Source organism: Cervus elaphus, chromosome 10 (genome assembly GCF_910594005.1).
Source record: "Cervus elaphus chromosome 10, mCerEla1.1, whole genome shotgun sequence".
Classification (NCBI taxonomy): Eukaryota; Metazoa; Chordata; class Mammalia; order Artiodactyla; family Cervidae; genus Cervus; species Cervus elaphus.
The window spans coordinates 18527362-18547157 of NC_057824.1; the positions used below are offsets into that span (position 1 = coordinate 18527362).

Here is a 19796-nt window from a genome sequence, read left to right on the forward strand (position 1 = left end):
CACCATCTCCTGCCAACCCCGGCTCTTATTTAGCCACCGCTTTTCAGAGAGGCTGGGATGCCATATCCTAGGGACCTACTGGAGCCCTTCCTGGTCGGAGACCGGGGCCAAGTCATCCGGCACGTCTGATGTGGGTCCAGCACCACGTCCCACTCAGCTTGGGGGAGGAGGAGGGGGGCACAGGATCTGCCTCCAGAAAGCCATCAGTGGTCCCTCGTTGAGAGAAGCTCAAGAGGAGTTTGGCCCAACAGACTGAATGGACCAAGTCAGCCTTTGTCTGGACTTCCTTCCTGCCCCTCATGCCAGCAAGAGCTAATTGCTTCTAAAAGTGGACCCCGGAAGGATCTGGATCGGGCCTTTGTATACAGCACACTTCATCAAATAGTTCTTAAATGAACACGGGCTGCGAATCATCAGCAGCCCCATGGAGCCCTTCCAGCAGAGGGAGGAGGGAGGCAGACACCCGCCCCGTTCTGTTACAGCAGGGGCTAGTGAAGAAACGCCGCCGACACTGCCTTCTACCTGGAAAGCTGGAAGAAAACCTTCTGTACGTAACAGGTGGCACGAGAAGCCCCCATCACCCCTGCATCATTCGGCCCACGTGACTGAGCCTTCACTCCGCACCAGGCGCCCTTCCAGGGCCCCGAGATACAGCAGTCAAGAGGAGGGACAACATCCGGGCCCTTCTGTGTTTCTCACGGGGGAATGATAGCATTTGTTTGTCTTTAATCGAAGCATGATTTACACACAGTAAAATGCCCAGGCTTGAAGCATAGACACTCAACTTATTTTTGCCTCTTTGTACAGCCATGTCAGCACCATCCAGATGGAAGCATTTCCATCGCCTCAGACTGCTTCTTTTGGAGTATTTCTCACAAAGAACGCAGCAGGAAAATGAATGAGGACAGAAGTCTTTCTTACTGACTCAGTGTGGAAATGTGAAAACACTATTTGCCCTTTGCAAATGGGCAGGTATCTTTTATAAGCTACAGGCTGCATTCCAGGACCTCTTTTTTTTTTTTCTTTTTTGATGTGGACCATTTTAAAAGTCTTTATTGAATTTGTTGCAGTATTGCTTGTTTTATGTTGTGTGTTTTTTTGGCCAAAAAGCATGTGGGACCATTAGCTCCCCAACTAGGGATCAAACCACACTCCCCTGCGTTGGAAGGTGAAGTCTTCACCACGGGACCAACAGGGAAATCCCCAAAACCATTCTTTTTATTTTCTTTTTTAAAAATTCCTATTGGAGTATAGTTGATTTATAATATTGTGTTAGTTTCTGCCGTACAGCCAAGTGAATCAGTTATACATCCAGAGCCGTTCTTGGAACAAACAGCGATATCCAGGGCTCTGGCTCGGTGCAGGAGAGGACTGACACGAGAGCTGACGTGGTATCGAATGCTAACTCTTCTAGGAAGATGCCATTTCTAGTCCCCTCGGCTTCCTCGGGGCAGGAGTGATATTAATGCCATTTGAACGAGGAGGAAACAGATTCAGGCAGAGTAACCAGCTGGTTGGGAGGCGGCCTGCCATTGTGGTTAGATACGCCGGGGTTTCAATCCCGATTCTGCCACTTACTGGGCATTTCTGTGGCTGCTGGAACAGATAACCACACACCATGTGACTTAAAGCTAGAGACATGTACTCTTCCCAATTCTTGGAGGCTGAAAGCCCTGAATCAAGGTGCTGGCGGGCCCTCACGCTGTCTGAAGGCTTCGGGGGGATCCTTCCTGGCCTCTCCCAGCTTCTAGCAGCTCCAGGTGTTCTTGGCTTGTAGACGCATCGCTCGAGTCTCTGCCTCCGTTGTCACGTGACCTTCTTCTCTGTGTGTGTCTTTGTGTCTTCACATGGCCTCCTCATCCATGTGTTCCGCCCTAATCCAGTGTGACCACATCTTAACTGATTACACCTGCGAAGAGCCATTTTCAAATAAGGCCATGTTCACAGGTTCTGGGAAGGCGTGAATTCTGGGAAGGACCTTAGTCAGCCCCATGCACCCCATCACCCCTGTGTCATTCGGCCCACGTTACTGAGCCTTCACTCTGTACCAGGCGCCCTTCCAGGTCAAGAAGACAGCGGTCAAGAAGACAGACAACGCCCAGGCCCTTCTGGCAGTGGAAGTTAGAGGGTCCCGGCTCCTCTGAATTTCTAGATTTTAATTGGGAACAGCCAAGTGGGGCTCTAATGTTCGTGTCGGGCCTGATGACTCCAAAAGGTCAGCTCCCCGCTAACGTGGGGTTGGAGGAAGCAGCCTGACTTGAGGCCGAAGCAGGAGCTCCCTTCCCCACCTCCACCACCTATTCTAGATCTTGAGACCTGTGGGCAAGGTGGATGTGAAGGAGCTTTGCATTAATTAGAATTAGGTTTGTCTTCAAATAACATAAAACCCCCAAATAGCTGACTTAAACAAGGCCTAAGTGTATTTCTCTTTTGTTTTTGTTGTTCTTAGTCGCTCAGTCATGTCTGACTGTTTGTGACCCCATGGACTGTAGCCCACCAAGTTCCTCTGTTCATGGCATTTCCCAGGAAGAATTTTGGAGTGGATTGCCATTTCCTTCTCCAGGGGATCTTCCTGACCCAGGAATGGAGCCTGTGCCTCCTGCCTTGGCAGGCGGATTCTTTACCATTGAACCACCAGGGAAACCCCGTATTTCTCTTTTACGTTCAAGAAACTCAGAGCTGGTATAGAGCTCCTTGGTGCGTGACTTCTGTTCACAAGGTCACCTCATGGTCCAAGACAGTTGCTGGTGCTCCAGCAATTTAACTCTGAGTCTAAGCCAGCAGTGAAGAGAGGCTTCTACCTCTCTTCTACCTACCACTTCCATTTATACTTCAGTGGTCACATCAAGCTATAAAGGAGGGTGCGAAATACAGTTGTGATTCGGGGTGGCCAGATACCAGCTGAAAGATGGGGGTTCTGTTTCTCAGAGTGAAAGGGAGACCAGATATGAAGGAAGAAGTAGAAGCCTGTTTCCAGTTTTGGAGGGAGCGTGACCTCCCCCACTGCTGGAGACATGGCCCAGTAGATGGAGGCTCTTCCCAAGCAGGGAAGCTGGCTGCTCCTGTCATGGGGAGGGTCCAGTCAGTGGAGACAGGGCAGAACTGATGCAGGGAATTGGTTCTTTATGGAGTCATGGGGGCGGGAAGTGAGGGTTTTCGCCTGACACAGGGTACAGTGTGTGCCGCACGTTTAAGTGCTAGGTTGATGTAGAGACTCCATTACGGATCAGAGGAGATGCACTTGCCTCAAACATCTAGGGACACAGAGCTTCAGCACTGGTTTGTGCGTTCCTTCCTCCGGTCTTCCTTCCTTTCCTGTGTAGCAAAGTTCTATAATGCCACCCCCAAGGGGACAGCTTGTCCCGAGGCTCCCATTCCTTCCCTTCTGATCTGGAAACCTGGAGCCCAAGCCTTTCACTGTACCACCCCACCTGCTGTCCCTCCAGCCCCACTCGTCCCTTCCTAGGGTGGAGGCTGAAGGCAGAGGCTGTCCTCAGGACGTCCGAGGATGACTGACACCCCTCCGCCTCTGTTCTTAGGTTGTCTATGCTCAACTAAGAAACCTAGAAATGTACAAGGCAGACAGAAATGAGATGGAGCAGGAGTTGAAAGAGGTGAGTGATCAGAGACTCCTCTCCCACTGAGGGAAACAGAATCATCCAGCCAAGACGAAACCAGGCAGACAGACTTCCCAAGCTTCCTTCCACCTTTATCATATAGAAAGTCCGGGGGAAGTTCTCAAAAGTTGTCCCATCAGTTCTTATAGTCGGTGACTCAGGATTAGTGACAATTTTTTAAACTGAAGTATAGTTGTTTTACAATGTTAATTACTGCTGTACGGCAAAGTGATATACACAGTGAAAGTGTGAGTCACTCAGTCGTTCTGTCTCTTTGTGACCCCGTGGACTGTCACCCACCAGGCTCCTCTGTCCATGGGATTCGCCAGGCAAGAATACTGGAGTGGGTTGCCATACCCTTCTGCAAGGGATCCTCCCAACCCAGGGACTGAACCCAGACCTCCTGAATTGCAGGCAAATTCTTTAGCATCTAAGCCACCAGGGAAGCCCAATGTACACAGTATATATACATATATATGCATTCTTTTGTAAATATTCTTTCCCATTATGGTTTATCACAGGACATTGAGTATAGTTCTCTGTGCTATATGGTAGAACCTTGTTGTTTATCCATCGTATATATAAAAGCTTACATCTGCTAACTCCAACTCCAACTCCATCTTTCTCCCAACCCCCTCCCCCCAGCAACCAACAGTCTTTCCTCTGTGTCTGTGATTCTGTTTCTGTTTCATAGACAGGTTCATTTGTGTCATGTTTTAGATTCCACATATGAATGATACCATGTGGTACATGTCCTTCTCTTTCTGGCTTAATTCATTTAGTATGATGATCTCTAGCTGTATCCATGTTGCTGCAAATGACATTATTTTGTTCTTTATGGTCAAGTCATATTCCATGCCACACACACTATGTCTTTATCCATTCATCTGTCCATTTTGGTTGTTCATTTTAGTTGTTTCTATGTCTTGGCTATTGTGAATAGTGCTGCTATGAACACAGGCCTGCATGTATCTTTCTGAATTATAGTTTGTGTCAATTTGTTCAGTTCAGTTCAGTCACTCAGTCGTGTCCGACTCTTTGCAACCCCGTGAATCGCAGCATGCAAGGCCTCCCTGTCCATCACCAACTCCTGGAGTCTACCCAAACCCATGTCCATCGAGTCGGTGATGTCATCCAACGATCTCATCCTCTGTCGTCCCCTTCTCCTCCTGCCCCCAATCCCTCCCAGCATCAGGGTCTTTTCCAATGAGTCAACTCTTCGCATGAGGTGGCCAAAGTATTGGAGATTCAGCTTCAGCATCAGTCCTTCCCGGGACTGATTTCCTTTAGGATGGACTGGTTGGATCTCCTTGCAGTCCAAGGGACTCTCAAGAGTCTTCTCCAACACCACAATTCAAAAGCATCAGTTCTGAACTCAAAACCATGCCTCAATTTCTCCATCACAGGAAAACCCTGGCCTTGATCTAATAGCTGTGTTTGAGCCGGACCCCAGGGTTGAATTTAAGCCAAGGCTGGGTATCCAGGGTCCCAAACTAGAACAACTGACCAAAGTGATCTGACCTCCCCAAGATCCCATCTGCTCCCACCCCCACAGCCCTGCCTCCCTGAGTCCCATCTCTCCCCAGAAGGCCGACAAGAGCTCCCTGGCAGGCAAGGCAAGCCGGGCTGACCTGGACACAGTGGCCATGCAGCTGAATGAATTGATTCAGGGCATGCTCTTCAGGGTGGTTGCCAATGAGGATGACTGGAAGAAGGCTGTGGAGCAGTTGGACAAAGACGTACGTACCAAGGTGAGGAGCTCTGTATTAATCACCACCTTCTGCATAACAAACTACCCCTGAAATTTAGTGCCTTAAGACAGCAAAGTTCACAGTTTCTGAGGGTCAAGAATTTGGAAGCAGCTTAGCTGGGTGGCTCAGGGCCTCCCACAAGGCTGCAGACAGGGTGTCGTCCACGGCCTTTGTCATCCAGAGGCTTGACTGGGGCTAGAAGAGCCACTTCCAAGATAGCGCCCTCACGTGGCTGTGAGCAAGACTTGGCACTTCCTCATCACACGGTGGCCTCCTTAGGGCTGCTTGTGCAGCCTCACAACATGGCAACAAGTGTTCTCCCCCAGGAGCACGTGATCCAAGAGAGCAAGACAGAAGCTGCAATGTCTTCTCTGACTTAGCCACAGAAGTCACACTCCATCACTTCTGTAATATCCTGTTGGTTACACAGGTCAGCCCTGTTCAGTGTGATAGTCGGGGGGTGTCTGGGACGTTGACCACCGTAGTGCTCCTCTCTGGACAAGCAAAGGGACATGGCGGGCAGAGGGGGCATCCTGCTGGTCATTTATTTATCCATTCATCATTTAATGGCCACCTGTGTTGAGCCAGACCCTGGGGAAATGTTGATAAGGAGTCATAGCCTTCATTTGTACCATCCAATAGAGAGACAGGAACAGTCAGGCCAAGCCCTTGCATGCTGTGTGGTTCCTGCAGCTGGTGTGACTGGTGTGGATAAAAGCACTGGGGTTTAGAATCAGGCTCTCGGGGTCTGAGCCCCAACTCCACCGTGCTCAGCATTGTGCCCTGAGTTAGAGAACCTGTTCAAGTCTCGGTTTCCTCATCTGTAAAGTGAGGATTTATTCACTCATCATCCACCTATTGGGTACCTCTGGTTAATGAGGATATGACGTTAAGCAAAACAGATCCAGGACACAATTGTCATAAAAATCATACAAATCAATGCAGAACTACAGCTGAAGTAACTCAGTTATCTGCAGAACCACTGGCCTGTTTTTCTCCCATAATTCCATGGCAGAGTGAAAAAAAGTGGGACAGAAACTGTTCTAGATTTAAAAAGTCTCAGGAGTCACAACAACCGAATGCAATACACGAGGAGACTTCCCTTGTTTCAGTTGCTCCAACTCTGAAAATTAGCTGGAAATTAGATCAAATTCAGGAATGAGTGCTCATTATGTTAGATGGGATAATGGTATTGCAGTCATGTAAGAAAATCACTAAAATATTTGGGTAGAATGTTGTGATTTCTGTAACTTAAAAAAAACAACAAACACTGCGTCAGTTCCTTGGAGGTCCAGTGGTTAGGACTCTGTACTTCCACTGTAGGGATTCGATCCCTGGTCTGGGGACTAAGAGCCTGCAAGCTGCACAGCACAGCTGAAAAAAGAGAGAAAAAAAAGTCAGATGGAGCAATATGTTAATAATGATTAAATCTACATAGCAGGTATTTCAGGGTTCATGATTCTAGTCTTTTCTCCTCTCTATGTGTCTAAATTTTTTTCCTGATTGAAAGCTTTTTTTGTTGTTTGTTGGTTTAAGTGATCCTGTCCTCATTGCTCTCCTTTTCTTTGTGTATTTTTCATTGTGGGAAAATTCACATGACATAAAATTAATCATTATCAATTTTAAGGTGATGAATTCCATGGCATTTGTTACATTCACAGTGTTGTGTCAGCACCACCTCTCTCTGGTTCTGGAGCATTTCCATCCCCCCAAAAGGAGACCCCAGACCCATGAAGCAATCACCCCTCACTCCCGCTTCCCCCAGCCCCTGGCAACCACTAATCTACCCTCTGGATTGGCCAATTTTGGACACTTCATATAAATGAATCACACAGCATGTGACCTTTAGTGTCTGGTTTCTTGCACTAAGCATCATGTTTTCAAGGTTCATCCATGTTGTAACATGGGCTTCCCTGATGGCTTAGATGGTAAAGAATCTGCCTGCTATGCCAGAGACCCAGGTTTGATCCCAGGATCAGGAAGATCCCCTGGAGAAGGGAATGGCAACCCACTCCAACTCCATTCTTGCCTGGAGAATCCCATGAACAGAGGAGCCTTGCAGGCTACAGTCGATGGGGTCGCAAAGAGTTAGACATGACTGAGTAACTAACACACACATGTTGTCACATAAATCAGAAGTTAATTTTTTTCCATGACTGAATAACATGGTCAGACAGATAGGCCACATTTTGTTTGTTCATCTGCTGACGAACACTTGGATTATTTCCACCTTTGGACTCTTGTGAATAATGCTGCTGTGAACATTCATGAGCAAGTTTTTGTTTGAAGACCTGTTTTCTTTGACTCTGGGTAGATACCCAGGAGTGGTCATTTATTTATCCATTCATCATTTAATGATCACCTGCATTCATTTAGTGACCACCAGGAGTGGAATTGCTGGGTCGTATGGTAATTCCATGTTTAACTTTTTGTAGGGGTAATATATTGTGATGTCTGTGATTATTCTCAGATGATTCAGAAAACAAACACATACATACATATGGACAGATAAAGAAGACATTGTGAAATGTTAAGAATTGGTGAATTTAAGTGGATATAGGAGTGTCCTTTGGACTATTCTTGCAACTTGTGTGTAGTTTTGGTCTTTGTGTGTGTGTAGTTTTAAAAGACTGTAGTTGGTCTTGGTTGCAGCACTCAGCATCTTCATCACATCATATGAGATCTTTCATTGTGGTGCACAGATTCCCTAGGTGTGGCTTGCAGGCTTGGTTGCTTAGCTGCCCCCTGGCATGCGGGATCTTAGTTCCCCGACCAGGGATCGAACCTGCATCTCCTGCATTGCAAGGTGGATTCTTAACCACTGGACCACCTCACTTTTCTTGGTTAATCTTATTTGTTGTTTAGTTGCTGAGTCATGTCCAACTCTTTTGCAACCCTGTGGACTGTAGCCCTCCAGGCTCCTCTGTCCATGGGATTTCCCAGGTAGGAATACTGGAGTGGGTTGCCATCAATCTTGTTACTCTCTCTATAACTTTGCAGATTGCTGGAGGGAGGCGGAGTGTTTACTTACTTGACTAAACACTCTTCCCTTTGGCTTTCGGCAGCTGGTTCCCAGCGATTTGGATGATCTGAAGAAAGACATGGACGAGGTCTGGAAAGTTGTCAGGAAGCTGCTGACTGAGGGCCTCCACTTTGACCCCGACAATGCTGCCGGCTTTAGGAGGTGAGTCCCTCCGGGGGCGGGGTCCCCTGCAGCCCTTGCAGCTCCCAGAGGCTGCACGGCCCTCCCTCCGGAGAGGAAATGAAAGAGGTATCCCAGTGGACTCTGGACTCTGGGAGGAAGGACTCCAGACCTGTGGACCCGGGGAGGGGGGATATGGGGCTTCCCAGTGGAGGGGAAGATGAGGCAGAGAGCACCAGAGCTCGGAGGTGGGCCGCCCTGGCCTTGGCTCCACGTCCTTTCATGAGGAAACGGAGGCTCAGAGAGGGAGGGGGCCCCTGCGAGGCCACACAGGGAGCCTGGGCAGACCTGGAACTAGAGCCAGGCCCCCACCCCATCCAGACAGAGCCCCCAGCAGAGTGACCCGATCTTCCTGGGGGGCTCCTGTCCTCAGATCACCCCTTGTGCCCTCCACTGTCCACCATGAAGGGTAGCTCTTCCCGGTTATGAAGGCCTCCATTGTGTTTGGGGTGAGGAGAGGAACTACGCCCACTTTTAACCCCCACTGCTGCCCCAAGTGGCCCCATGTGGCAGTCCGCAGGGACCAGAGGAGTTGAGCTGAGCCAGGCCGGGCCAGCGGGAGTGGGCTCTGGGGGGAAGCCCTGGCCCTGAGGCACGGATAGACCTGCAGCCTCCCCCAAGCACTGCCCCGGGCGGGGATGGCCTCGTGGGGCCCAGCCGGGGCAGCGGCTGACAGAGCGGGGTGTCTTGCAGGAAACTGTTTGAGCGGGTAAAATGCATCTCCTGCGACCGGCCCGTGGAGATGATGACCAGCCCGTGAGTACTGCGGGGGTGGTGGGGGACGGGAACATCTGTATACGCCGTTTTGTGCACACGATCCCGTTAGCTCCCGACCTGGGCAGCACTGTGCCCCTCCCTTCCCCAGTCCTGTCTGCTGCCCTCTGTGTCCAGGAACAGGGTGGACTCCAGAGGAAAAGGGTAAGAGGAAACTTGGGGAAAGCTGAACCCTGTGGGACTTCCCTGCACGTGTTTTTATAGTCTAATACTTTATGTATGGAGCTGAAATTCACATACAAAATCAGTCATTTTAAAGTGGAAAACTCAGTGGCATTTAGTGCACGTGTGTGCATGCTAAGTGGCTTCAGTCATGTCCAACTCTTTGCGACCCTGTGGACTGTAACCCGCCAAGGTCTTCTGTCCATGGGATTTTCCAGGCAAGAATACGGGAGTGGGTTACCTCCTCCATCGGATCTTCCCAACCCAGGAATCTAACCCTGGTCTCATGTCTCCTGCATTGGTAGGCGGGTTCTTTACCACTAGCGCCACCTGGGAAACCCCAAATGAAAATGTGAGTCTCTCAGTTGTTTCTGACTCTGTGATCACATGGACTGTAGCCTGCCAGGCTCCTCTGTCCATCGAATTCTCCAGGCAAGAAGACTGGAGTAGGTAGCCATCCCCTTCTCTAGGGAATCTTCCTGACCCAGGGGTCAAACTGGGGTCTCCTGCATTGCGGGAGGATTCTTTACCATCTGAGCCACCAGGGAAGCCCATTCACCTCAGATTCCAAAATATTTTCGTCTCCCCACCACTCAGATCAAGATGTAGAGTAGTTCCAGCTCCTCAGAAGGCTGATGCTTTAATTTTTTGTAATGAGGTCAAATACACATAATATAAATTGACTGTTTTAAAGTGAACAGTTCAGAGACGTCCCTGGCTATCCAGTGGTTAAGATTCCTTGCTTCCATTACAGGGAAGGGTCACAAATTTGATCGCAGGTCGAGAATTAAGATGGTGGTGTGGCCTAAAAAAAGAAAGAAAGTGAACAGTTCAGGGACATTTAGTACATTGACAACATGGCCCAACCCCAAAAGGAAACCCCGTGACCATCTGCAGTCACTCTCCATTCTCCTCCGCCGAGTCCATGGCACCCTCCAACCCACGTTCCATTTCTAGGACTCACCTGTTGTGGGTTTTCCTTTTGTCATCAGTACAGTTGTTCTCAATGACCTACGAAGAGGATGATGGCCCCACACTGTGGATCTTTCTGGAGGAAAGGCCACGTTTGAAGGCGGGCTTCCAGGAGGAGGTGGGAGCCGGGCCCTCTGCTGGCCGCGTGCACCACCCACTTTGCTCTTGTCCTCCACAGGCAACTCATCACCATTCGCAACACCCACCTGCTGCCAGGGCTGCGGCCGGCCAGTGCCAACAGCTACGAGTACCTGCAGCGCCAGCAGATGAGGTGAGCAGGTGGGGGATCCGGGCGCAAACTGCAGTCCCGAGACTCAAAGACTGCCCAGGGCGCCGCAGCCATCTGCGAGGGATGCTGTCCTGGGCGGTGGGGCTGCAGATGGGCACGTGAGGTGCTCACGGGGAGAGGAACGAACAGGTTATCAGGCATCTGTCATGGACCAAGAACTGTTAGGGGAGGGAGGGTCTCAAACCTCACACGCCCCTGTGAGCGAGGGTTGACAGACCAGCTTCCTGCTGAAAGAAGTAGTCATGACCCCTCGGGGTCCTCGAGGGGCTTGCCTTGGCCGGGCAGGCTCTGTGCCGAGTGCTCTGACAGCGCTGACCTCGTTGAAACCTTACACCTTCCCTTGGAGGTCATTCTGCTATCATCCTAGCTGAAGAAACTGAGGCTCAGAGAGTTGCGGCAACTGGCCTGAGATCACAGCTAGTGCATGGCAGGCCTGGCGCCTCAGCCTTCGTGTTTCCCTGGCCCCCGGCCGGCACCCTAGGCCCCAGCCCCGCTCCTCAGCCCCTGACCCCCCCATGGCTTCATGGGTGCTTCCGACACCCAGGCCCCCAGGCTCGAGGGTGGGGAGTGATGGCTGAAGAGCAGCCACGGCCACATGAAGGTGAGGGACCTGGGGCCTTTGCCCGATGCCCCCCTCCCTCGCCTGACTCTCTTTTGAGATGAGAGGTTAAGAGGGACGGGTGGTCCACTGATTAAGACTTACCCTCCCAATGCCGGGGGCTTGGGTTTGATCCCTGGTCCAGGAACTAAGATCCCACCTGCCCCACGGTGTGATAAAAAAAAAGAGAGAGACAGAGGTTAAGAGCCTGCTCTTGGCAGGCCCGACCTGGGCCCCAGGTCTGAGGGAACACGATTCTCAATTTCTGCTCTCTGCCCCAGACAGGTCTGTCCAGAGTTCCCCAGCTACTGGCCAGGCCCTGGGACCCAACCTGAGGCTCCTCTGGGGTGGAGGTGCCTCCAGGTGGCTGCTGACCCCCCTGTCCTGCCCCCAGGGAACAACAGCAGCTGCAGAAACTCCAGAACCTCGGAGCCCCTGAGGGGAGCCTGGACTCACTGGCTCCCCCGCAAGACTGGGGTGATGGCCCCAGAAATGACGCCAACCTCGAGTTCAAGCCATATGGCTTGTCGACACTCTACCCCTACGGGGACCCTGAGCTGTTGGACTATGACTCTGTGAGTCAGGCCAGGGCCCCTGGAGGTGGGTGACCCTGGGGGAGGCGGGCCCTGCTGCCTCTGTGGACAGTCCCTGACCTGGGGCCTGGGCTGCCTTAACCAGGCCGAGGTGGACCTCCTGGGAGTGGACGGGATCCTCTACAAGGGCCGAATGACCGGCAAGGACAGGGCGCGACCGCTGACCGGCGCAGAGAAGGAGGTGGCAGGTGAGGAGCGTCAGCCTGCCTGGGCCCCCTGCCCGGGGTCCTGCCTTGGCTGGGCAGCGTGCGGCCCCGCGTGAGGCAGGTGGGACCCAGAGCTGGCAGCACCTGTGACGGGGCTCCTCACACAGCCACTGGCAAATGTGGGCTCCTCCTGTGTGCCAGGCGCGGTATTGGGGAGCGGCTGGGAGGAGGGGGCGCCAGAGGGCCTCCCTGGAGTGCCGGGCGTGATGGGAGAGTTGTGACCAGGGACACTGGTCCTCAGATGGTCCAAGGGAGAGGTCCAGGGCTGCTGTCCTGAGGCCTCTGGAAAGGGAAGAGGGCTTTGCTGGATGAAGGAGTCAGCTGGGAGAAGAGTGCTCTGGGGAGGGAGCACGGGCAATAGCAGGTGCAAAGGCGCTGTGCTGGGTGGGAGGCAGACTCAGCTGGGAACTCAGGAAGATGAGTCTACCTGGGCGGGGGTTGGGCGTGATGAGGAGGAGACAAGGACAGGCCGGGAGGGCTGGGCCCGAGGGAGGCGGGGGATGAGTCACTATGGTTGTCTTGGCTCTGGCTCCAGCTGGCTCTGGCTGGGGACCCTGGGGACTCAGCTCCAGCACTGGGCCGGAAGCACCCAAAGAGGTGCCTTCTCTGCACCTTTGAGGTCCCCCCGTCTGGGAAGAGAGGCTCCACACACTGCCCTAGTGGGGTTGGTCCAGGAGCCACAGAGTCCCAGCGTGGTGTCCCCCATCACCCCCTTTGCCTCCACTGACTTGAGAACAAGCACCAGATGCCTAAGCACTGGTGTGCGGGGGAAGACAGCGGCCTGCTTTAGTGCCCTGGGGCCGCGACAGATCACCACCAGCTGGGTGCCTGGAGACGGCAGCAATGAGCTCTATCAGTTCAGGAGGCCAGAAATCCCAAATCAAGGCATGGGAAGGGCCGTGTGCCCTCCTAAGGCCCTAGTGGAGGGTCCCTCCTGCCTCTTCCAGCTTCCGGGGGCCCCAGGCATTCCTGGGCTTGTGGCTGCGCCACTCCCATCTCTGCCTCCGTCTTCAAGTGGCTTCTCCCCATGTCTCTTCCTCTTCTGTCTCTTAACTCAGATGGCCTCACCTCAAGAAGTATGTGTGTGCTCAGGTGCTCAGTCATGTCCGTCTGACTCTTTGCAACCCTCTCCAGGCTCCACTGTCCATGGGATTTTCCAGGCAAGAATACTGGAGCGGGTTGCCATTTCCTCCCCCCATCTCAAGATCCTTCACTTATTTATATCTGCAGGCACCTTTTCTTTAAACAAGGTCACATTCTCAGGTTCCGGGGGACGTGTCTTTTGGGGGGCTGCCATTCAACCCACCACAGGCCCCTGCCCTGATCCAGTGGAGCAGGACACCATCTCAAGCCCTGTATTCCCCTGGAGCATGGATGTCACCCTTTGGTGTTAACAGCTCCACGTGGACGAGGTTTGGCCGCTCCAGGCCCCTGGGGAGGGATGCTGTTGGAAAGAGACTCAGGCCGGGCCTCTAGGACCACCAGGCAGGATGACAGCAATGGTAGCCAACACTGAATGAGCTCAACTTCTTTCTTTTTAAAAATATTTTTATTTATTCTTTTTGGCCATGCCACATGGCCTGCGGGATCTTAGTTCCCCGACCATGGATCAAACCCGCGCCTCCTGCAGTGGAAGCGCAGAGTCTTAACCACTGAACCGCCAGGGAAGTCTCTGATGAATCCAACTCCTTGCCACTCCCTGCACTGCCTCCTTTCACCCCGCAAGAGCCAGGGAAGCACTGCACGAACGAGCGGGTGAGGGCTGCTTGCCTGGAGGGCACCTTTGGTGGAGGGGCCAGAGGGACATACAGACCCCACTCTCGTCCCCCGTCATCGGCCAGACGGCGACCCCTCCACCCAGCTCCCCCAGGCTGTCACCCGGAGCAAGGGGCTTTTCTCCCCAGCATGTGTTCGTTCTCCAGTTCCACGCAAGAAAGCAGGACTGAACCAGGACGTCTCATTGCTTTATCCTGCTTGGGGGCCACAAAGTCTAACTGGCAATTGGGATCACTTTAAAACCTGCCTGTGGCCCGATTTTTTGACCAGTTTGTCTTATTGCTCGTTTGTTACTTGAAAGAATATTTGGGCATGTTAAGTCACTTCAGTCGTGTCTAACTGTGCGTCGCTATGGGCGGTAGCCCGCCAGGGTCCTCTGTCCATGGGACTCTACAGGCAGGAATACTGGAGTGGGTTGCTTTGCCCTCCTCCAGGGGATCTTCCTGACCCAGGATCAAATCCATGTCTCTTACATCTCCTGCATTGGCAGGGGGGTTCTTTACCACTAGCACCACCTGGGAAGCTCAATCCAAGGCACACTCAGTATCTAAACTAGCTGATGCGAACCCTGCCCAGGTCCAGCCTGGTCTCATGCATCCATCTGTCCTTTGCCCGCAGGGCCACTGAGGGCCATCCCGCCAGCCTGTGCCCTCCCCTCCAATGCCCACACTGTGGCCTGGATCTCAGGCGGGCCAGTGGAACCCCAGGTGCCTAGCGAACAGTGCCCCCAGCAGGAGGCTGGACTTCCAGAGGTCTCAGTGCAAGGAGGGCTGAGGCAGGCGGAGGCGTCCGGGTCACGGATGGGGGCGGAGGCGCCTCACCAGTCCGGCTGCCGTCCTCAGCAGCCCTGGGTGAATGGCTGTTGGTGACCCTTCCCCTCATCCTTCCTGCCCCTTCACTCTCACGGCCTCTTTTCCCTGCACGTTCCCACCTCATGCACTGGCCTCTGGTCTAGGTGGCCGGCCATGGAGATTCTTGGCTGGACCCCCGTCCAGAAAGGGTGACCCTGGGTTCAGAAGTGAAGGATGGAGCCAGACCCCAAAGGCCGTGTATTGTGCGATGCCCTCCTATGAAATGTCCAGAACAGGCAGATCGCGAGATGGAAAGTAGGTTCGTGGTCGCCAGGAGCTCGGGGGAGGGGACAATGGGGGTGACCGGCTCGTGAATACCAACCTCTTTTGGGGGTGATGAGATGTTCGAGAACTGCATGGGTATGGCGGTCACACAGCCTTGTGAATGAACTTGATGCTACCGAAGTGTTCACTTTGAATAATTAATTTTATGTGCATTTTACTTCAAAAAAAGGGCTTCCCAGGTAGCGCTAGTGGTAAAGAATCCACCTGCAATGCAGGAGACTTAAGAGACGTGGGTTTGATCCCTGGGTCTGAAACATTCCCTGGAGGAGGAAACGGCATCCCACTCTAGTATTCTTGCCTGGAGGATCCCGTGGACAAAGGAGCCTGGCGGTCTATAGTCCATGGGGTCGCAAAGAGTTGGACACGACTGAAGTGACTTAGCAGGCACGTACCTTAAAAAAAAGAAGCGCACACACAGAAGATGAAGGACAGGGAGGTGGAGTGGGGCACTGTGGTGGCCGGCCCTGCTGGGAATCGCTGAGAACTGGCAGGCCAACCAGCACACCGCCTGTATCTTTCTGCGCTAGAATAAGGTCTCTCTCCTCCCTGGCCTTGAGTTACTTTCAGAAAGGGTTTTCCTAACACCTCTGCCTTGAGAAGGGGAGGCGGGGGGGGGAGGAAGGGGCTTCCGTGCACGGGGTGGGGGTTGGGTTTGTGAAGAGGCTAGGTGGGGGCAGCAGGGCAGCTCCTGCTGGAGTGAAGGGCCTTTGCGGGTGCCAGAGGGCAGGACGTGGGCCTCCAGGTGGGCAGAGCCCTGGGGGTGCTCCCACCCACACCTGTCTCTTCCCCTTTCTTCTCCGCTAAGCTGTGAAGGTCCCACATCCCCCGGCCCGAAGCCCGTATGAGGGTGCGCGCCCGAGCACCCTATTTGGTGCCATCTACTCTGGTGAGTAGCTGCCCCACAAGTCCCTGGCCCAGCTGGGGTTCCAGCAGCATGTCTGGGCCCCCAGTCCCAGCCAGAGGCTCTCCGGCCCCACCTCACCCATCTCTCCCCAGCCCAGCCCAGACCCAGGGCCAGAGACAGTCCCTCGAGTAACCGCCTCGTGGCACCCAGTGCCCTGAGCACATGCTCCCAGCCATCCAGGGTTCCAGCTTCACCCTCCAGCCAGGCCTCCTGGTCCAGGCGCCATCCCTGGAGCCTAGGGCTGGTGTCTATATTCCCGGAGTCCAGCCGGCTGCAGGGGTGGGATAAGGGAGCCTGTTCATTCCTTCGGGCCTCTCTGCTGGGGGCCCAAGAGCCAAGTGTGTGGAGGGGGCAGCTGAGGTCACGACTCCCCAGGTCTCATCACTAACCTGAGCGCGTTTTTACAGCATACAGAGCACTTCCGTCCCCTCTCACCTCGCCCAGTCCTCATCTCATACTGTCCCGGCTGGGGAGGCCCCTACAGCCGGGGAGCTGAGGCACAGCGACCTTGAACTGGGGAATCTCGGGCTCCAAGCCCCGCTTTCTCTGGGCTGCCCTGCTCCACGTCCTTGTCCACCTCTGGTTTCATTGATCTTGGATGGATAGATGAAACTATCCATCTGCCAGGATGGATACTCCCACTCCCACCCAGGAAGTGTCAGATGCCTGGGCTGGGTGATCGATCAGAGGTGAACACTTCCAGTCTTGGGGCTTTTCTTTTCCTTAGTGGGGATGGCCCCATTGGGCCAGCTTCTCTCCAGAATGTTCTTGGGACACATCGTGGGTCTCTCCTGCCCCCCGCCCCTGCAGCCCTGCCCCCCCGCGCCAGCATGGGCTCAGCCGCCTCGGGCCCTCCACCGACGATGCCCGCTCGGCCTCCGTCTCCCCCGCCCGTGCTGCTGCTGCCACCGCTGACACCGTCTCTGCAGGACCCCCAGCCAGCCCCAGGGTCTGCCAGGCACCCACGGTTCCTGCGCCTGGAGTCCCGAGCCAGCCTGCAGTCCGCCAAGGAGCCCAGCAACCCGTGAGTCCTGCGCCCACCCGCTCCCCACCAGCATCTCCACCCTCCCCCCGCCCCCACCCCGAGGCAGAGACACTGCCCTGGGCTAGGTGCGGGCTTCCTGGGTTAAGGGAGGGGTCTCCATAAGGGACTCATTTTGATCCAGTAGCTGCTTTTAACTTGCCTGTGGATACACACAACACAATCCAGCTCATGCTACGTTTCATGGAGAACACAGCTTTCTTGCTAGACTGAATTTTCCACTAAATCAATGTAATTCCTTGACCCATTTTCAATACAGCACAGTTACAGTGGTTTTAAAAAACAATCACTTCCCTTTTTTATTTTGCTGAAATGATTTCATCAGAATGCGTTCCAATTACAGCCAATGCCGCTGTCCATTTTCTTGAGCGAGCGTTATTTCTACCAGGACCTGTTTTCTCATGGGAACCAGATTTTACTGCATGCGTGCTTTTTTACTGTCTGTTGATTGTTTCCACCAGTAATCACTGTTATGAGTTGGGTATTTAAAGAATCTGATTGTTTGTATTTACTTCTGGCTAATCCACGAGGCACTTGGAGCAAAAGCCCTGGAATCACCACTCCAGGACTGCTCCATCCTGTTTGGCATCTTGCTGGTTCTTTGGGTCACGTGCTCACTGTCTTTTACTGACTGACCAGCAAAGCATGCTCATCTGGGGTTCCGTGACTGGCCCCGGGGCGAAGAGTGGAGCACTCATCCCTGCCTGGTGGGCCCCTCAGCCCGAGTGGTTTCTGCCCCTTGGATGGTTTTGTGAGTGTGTGACCACACCACAGGGCTTGGGAAGTCTTAGTTACCCGACCAGGGATCGAACCCCTGCCCCCTGCATTGGAAGCGCAGTCTTAACCACTGGACCACCAGGGAAGTCCCTGGATGGTTTATTGGTCCCCCTTCTCCCTCTCGGGCTTCCCTGGTGGTTCAGCGGTAAAGATTCCACCTGCAGTGCAGGAGATGTACGAGACACAAGTTCGACCCCTGGGTAGGGAAGATCCCCTGGAAGAGGGCACAGCAACCCACTCCAGTAGTCTTGCCTGGAGAATCCCACGGACAGAGGAGCCTAGCGGGCTACAGCCCAGAGGGTCGCAGAGTCAGACACGACTGAAGCGACTGAGCGCGCATGCTTCTTCCTCTCGGGCTGGCTGTTTCTCCCTTTCCACCCCTAGGCTGTCCAGTTGCACCCTCTACCCTTTGTATGCTTCCTGACACTTCTGTCACGTTCCACAAAGACTAAAAAAAAACTTCCTTCTGCCTGGTTTTGGGGCACACCTCTCCCTATCATCCACCAGGGTCCCCTGGGATGGTAGAGCGAGGCAGGGAGTGGGGTGGGGGGTGAGCTGCCCCGGGGATCCACCCCGGGGGCGTTAGGGTGCTGGCATGGCGGAGGGTCCTCTGGACCTGTGGCCAAAGGCGTCCTGGGTGCTGCCTGCCTACCCCCCCACCCCAGTGGCCCCCCAGCCCTGCCTCCCCTCCCACTCACCCGCTCCTGGACCTGACCTCTCTTTTCTTTCTCCGAGGACTGCGTCCAAATGAAGCCGAACATTTCCTGAGCCCCGTGACCTATGCTGCCTTGGGGGATACCGGCCAGTGCAGCCCTGGCCCCACCCCCATAGCAGAGATGAGTATTTTTATCAGCTTCTCCCCAGAATAAAACCTTTTACTTTTCGGACTGTGGATGAGGGTGACTGGCCCCATGCCCTCTGCGGTGGCTGGTCTTGCCCGTCCCTCGGGTGGGTGGGCCTGTCAGCCCCACTCTGGCCACCACCCCGCTGGGGCGGAGTCTCCACAGAGAGTCGTGGCAACCCTCCCCTGCCCCATCACACACGGCCCCGCGGCACAGTGCCCCATGCAGCCCCGGCCCTGAGTGGTGGGCAGAGCGGGGCCCCGGGCAGAGGCCGTGGTGTGACTTACCCAGGCTCACACGATAAGGCCGTGCTTCCTGGGTGCTGGATGCCAGTGTGAGGAGTCCAACTTCCAACACCTCTCACGTGTGGCCCGGGCTCGGGCCAGAGGAGAGGTAGGGGCCCCAGGGAAGCACCTGAGCCAGGCGCGATCAGGCTTGTGTCCTGCCGCCTCGACCTGTGGGAACTCACAGCAGCCGAGCCCTGCTCTCTCAGCCCCCGGTAGCTGCCTTCCATCCGGTTTTTCCAATTTACCAATGGAGTCAGTGCTTGAGTGGGCTCCTGCAGCCCACGGATGGAGGGGTGGGTCAGGTAGGGCCCTGAGTAACCGTGTGCCCAGGGATAGATCTCCTGGGTGCTTGGGAAGGAGGGGGGCGGTGAGCCCCCCCTGCAGCCAGCCGGGAGCAGTCTTGAAGATGACAGTTCTGTCCCCTGTGGGGGCTGGTGGGGAAGTCAGCCTTTGGCCTGATCCCAGGCGGGAGTTGGAGGCAGAATCCTTGCCAAGGAGAAGGGCAGAAGCCCCCTCTCCCCTGTTCCAGCCCCCGGAGGTGGGGGGACCTGCTGGCCTTGGCAGCTGGAAGGGTGGTGCTGCACCTCCTCCTGGGACTGATGCTCAGCAGGGTGCCCACCCCCCAGCAGGAGAAGGTGCTTGGGGAGTGGGTGAAACCGGGGCTGGGGTCAGTAGAGGGGTCACTTTTGAAGGCCCTGTGTCCCACCTCCTCCTCTGCTGGGGGACCACAGTTCCTGGCTGGGCCAGGCTGCACAAGGAGTAGCGTGCCTGACTGTCCTTGTCTGCCTTCGAGTGAAGGGGGATCCCTGGAACTTTCTGTTTTAAGGCTCAGATGAGGGGATTCCCTGGCGGGCCAGTGGGTGGAACT

The 19796-nt window shown here is 54.3% G+C and overlaps 1 protein-coding gene across 1 annotated transcript in view; it reads left to right on the forward strand.

Moving 5' to 3' along the window:
• Window positions 1–18691, forward strand: part of C10H16orf96 (chromosome 10 C16orf96 homolog) — a 38234-nt gene extending 19543 nt beyond the window's left edge. The window contains exons 10-19 of the mRNA XM_043915636.1: window positions 3540–3614; window positions 5204–5368; window positions 8434–8552; window positions 9264–9326; window positions 10657–10749; window positions 11760–11940; window positions 12044–12146; window positions 15882–15962; window positions 16791–17004; window positions 18535–18691. Of these exons, the coding sequence (XP_043771571.1) occupies window positions 3540–3614; window positions 5204–5368; window positions 8434–8552; window positions 9264–9326; window positions 10657–10749; window positions 11760–11940; window positions 12044–12146; window positions 15882–15962; window positions 16791–17004; window positions 18535–18550 (1110 nt within the window). The 3' untranslated portion in view covers window positions 18551–18691. The remainder of the gene's footprint in view (window positions 1–3539; window positions 3615–5203; window positions 5369–8433; window positions 8553–9263; window positions 9327–10656; window positions 10750–11759; window positions 11941–12043; window positions 12147–15881; window positions 15963–16790; window positions 17005–18534) is intronic.
• Window positions 18692–19796: the final 1105 nt, after the last annotated feature.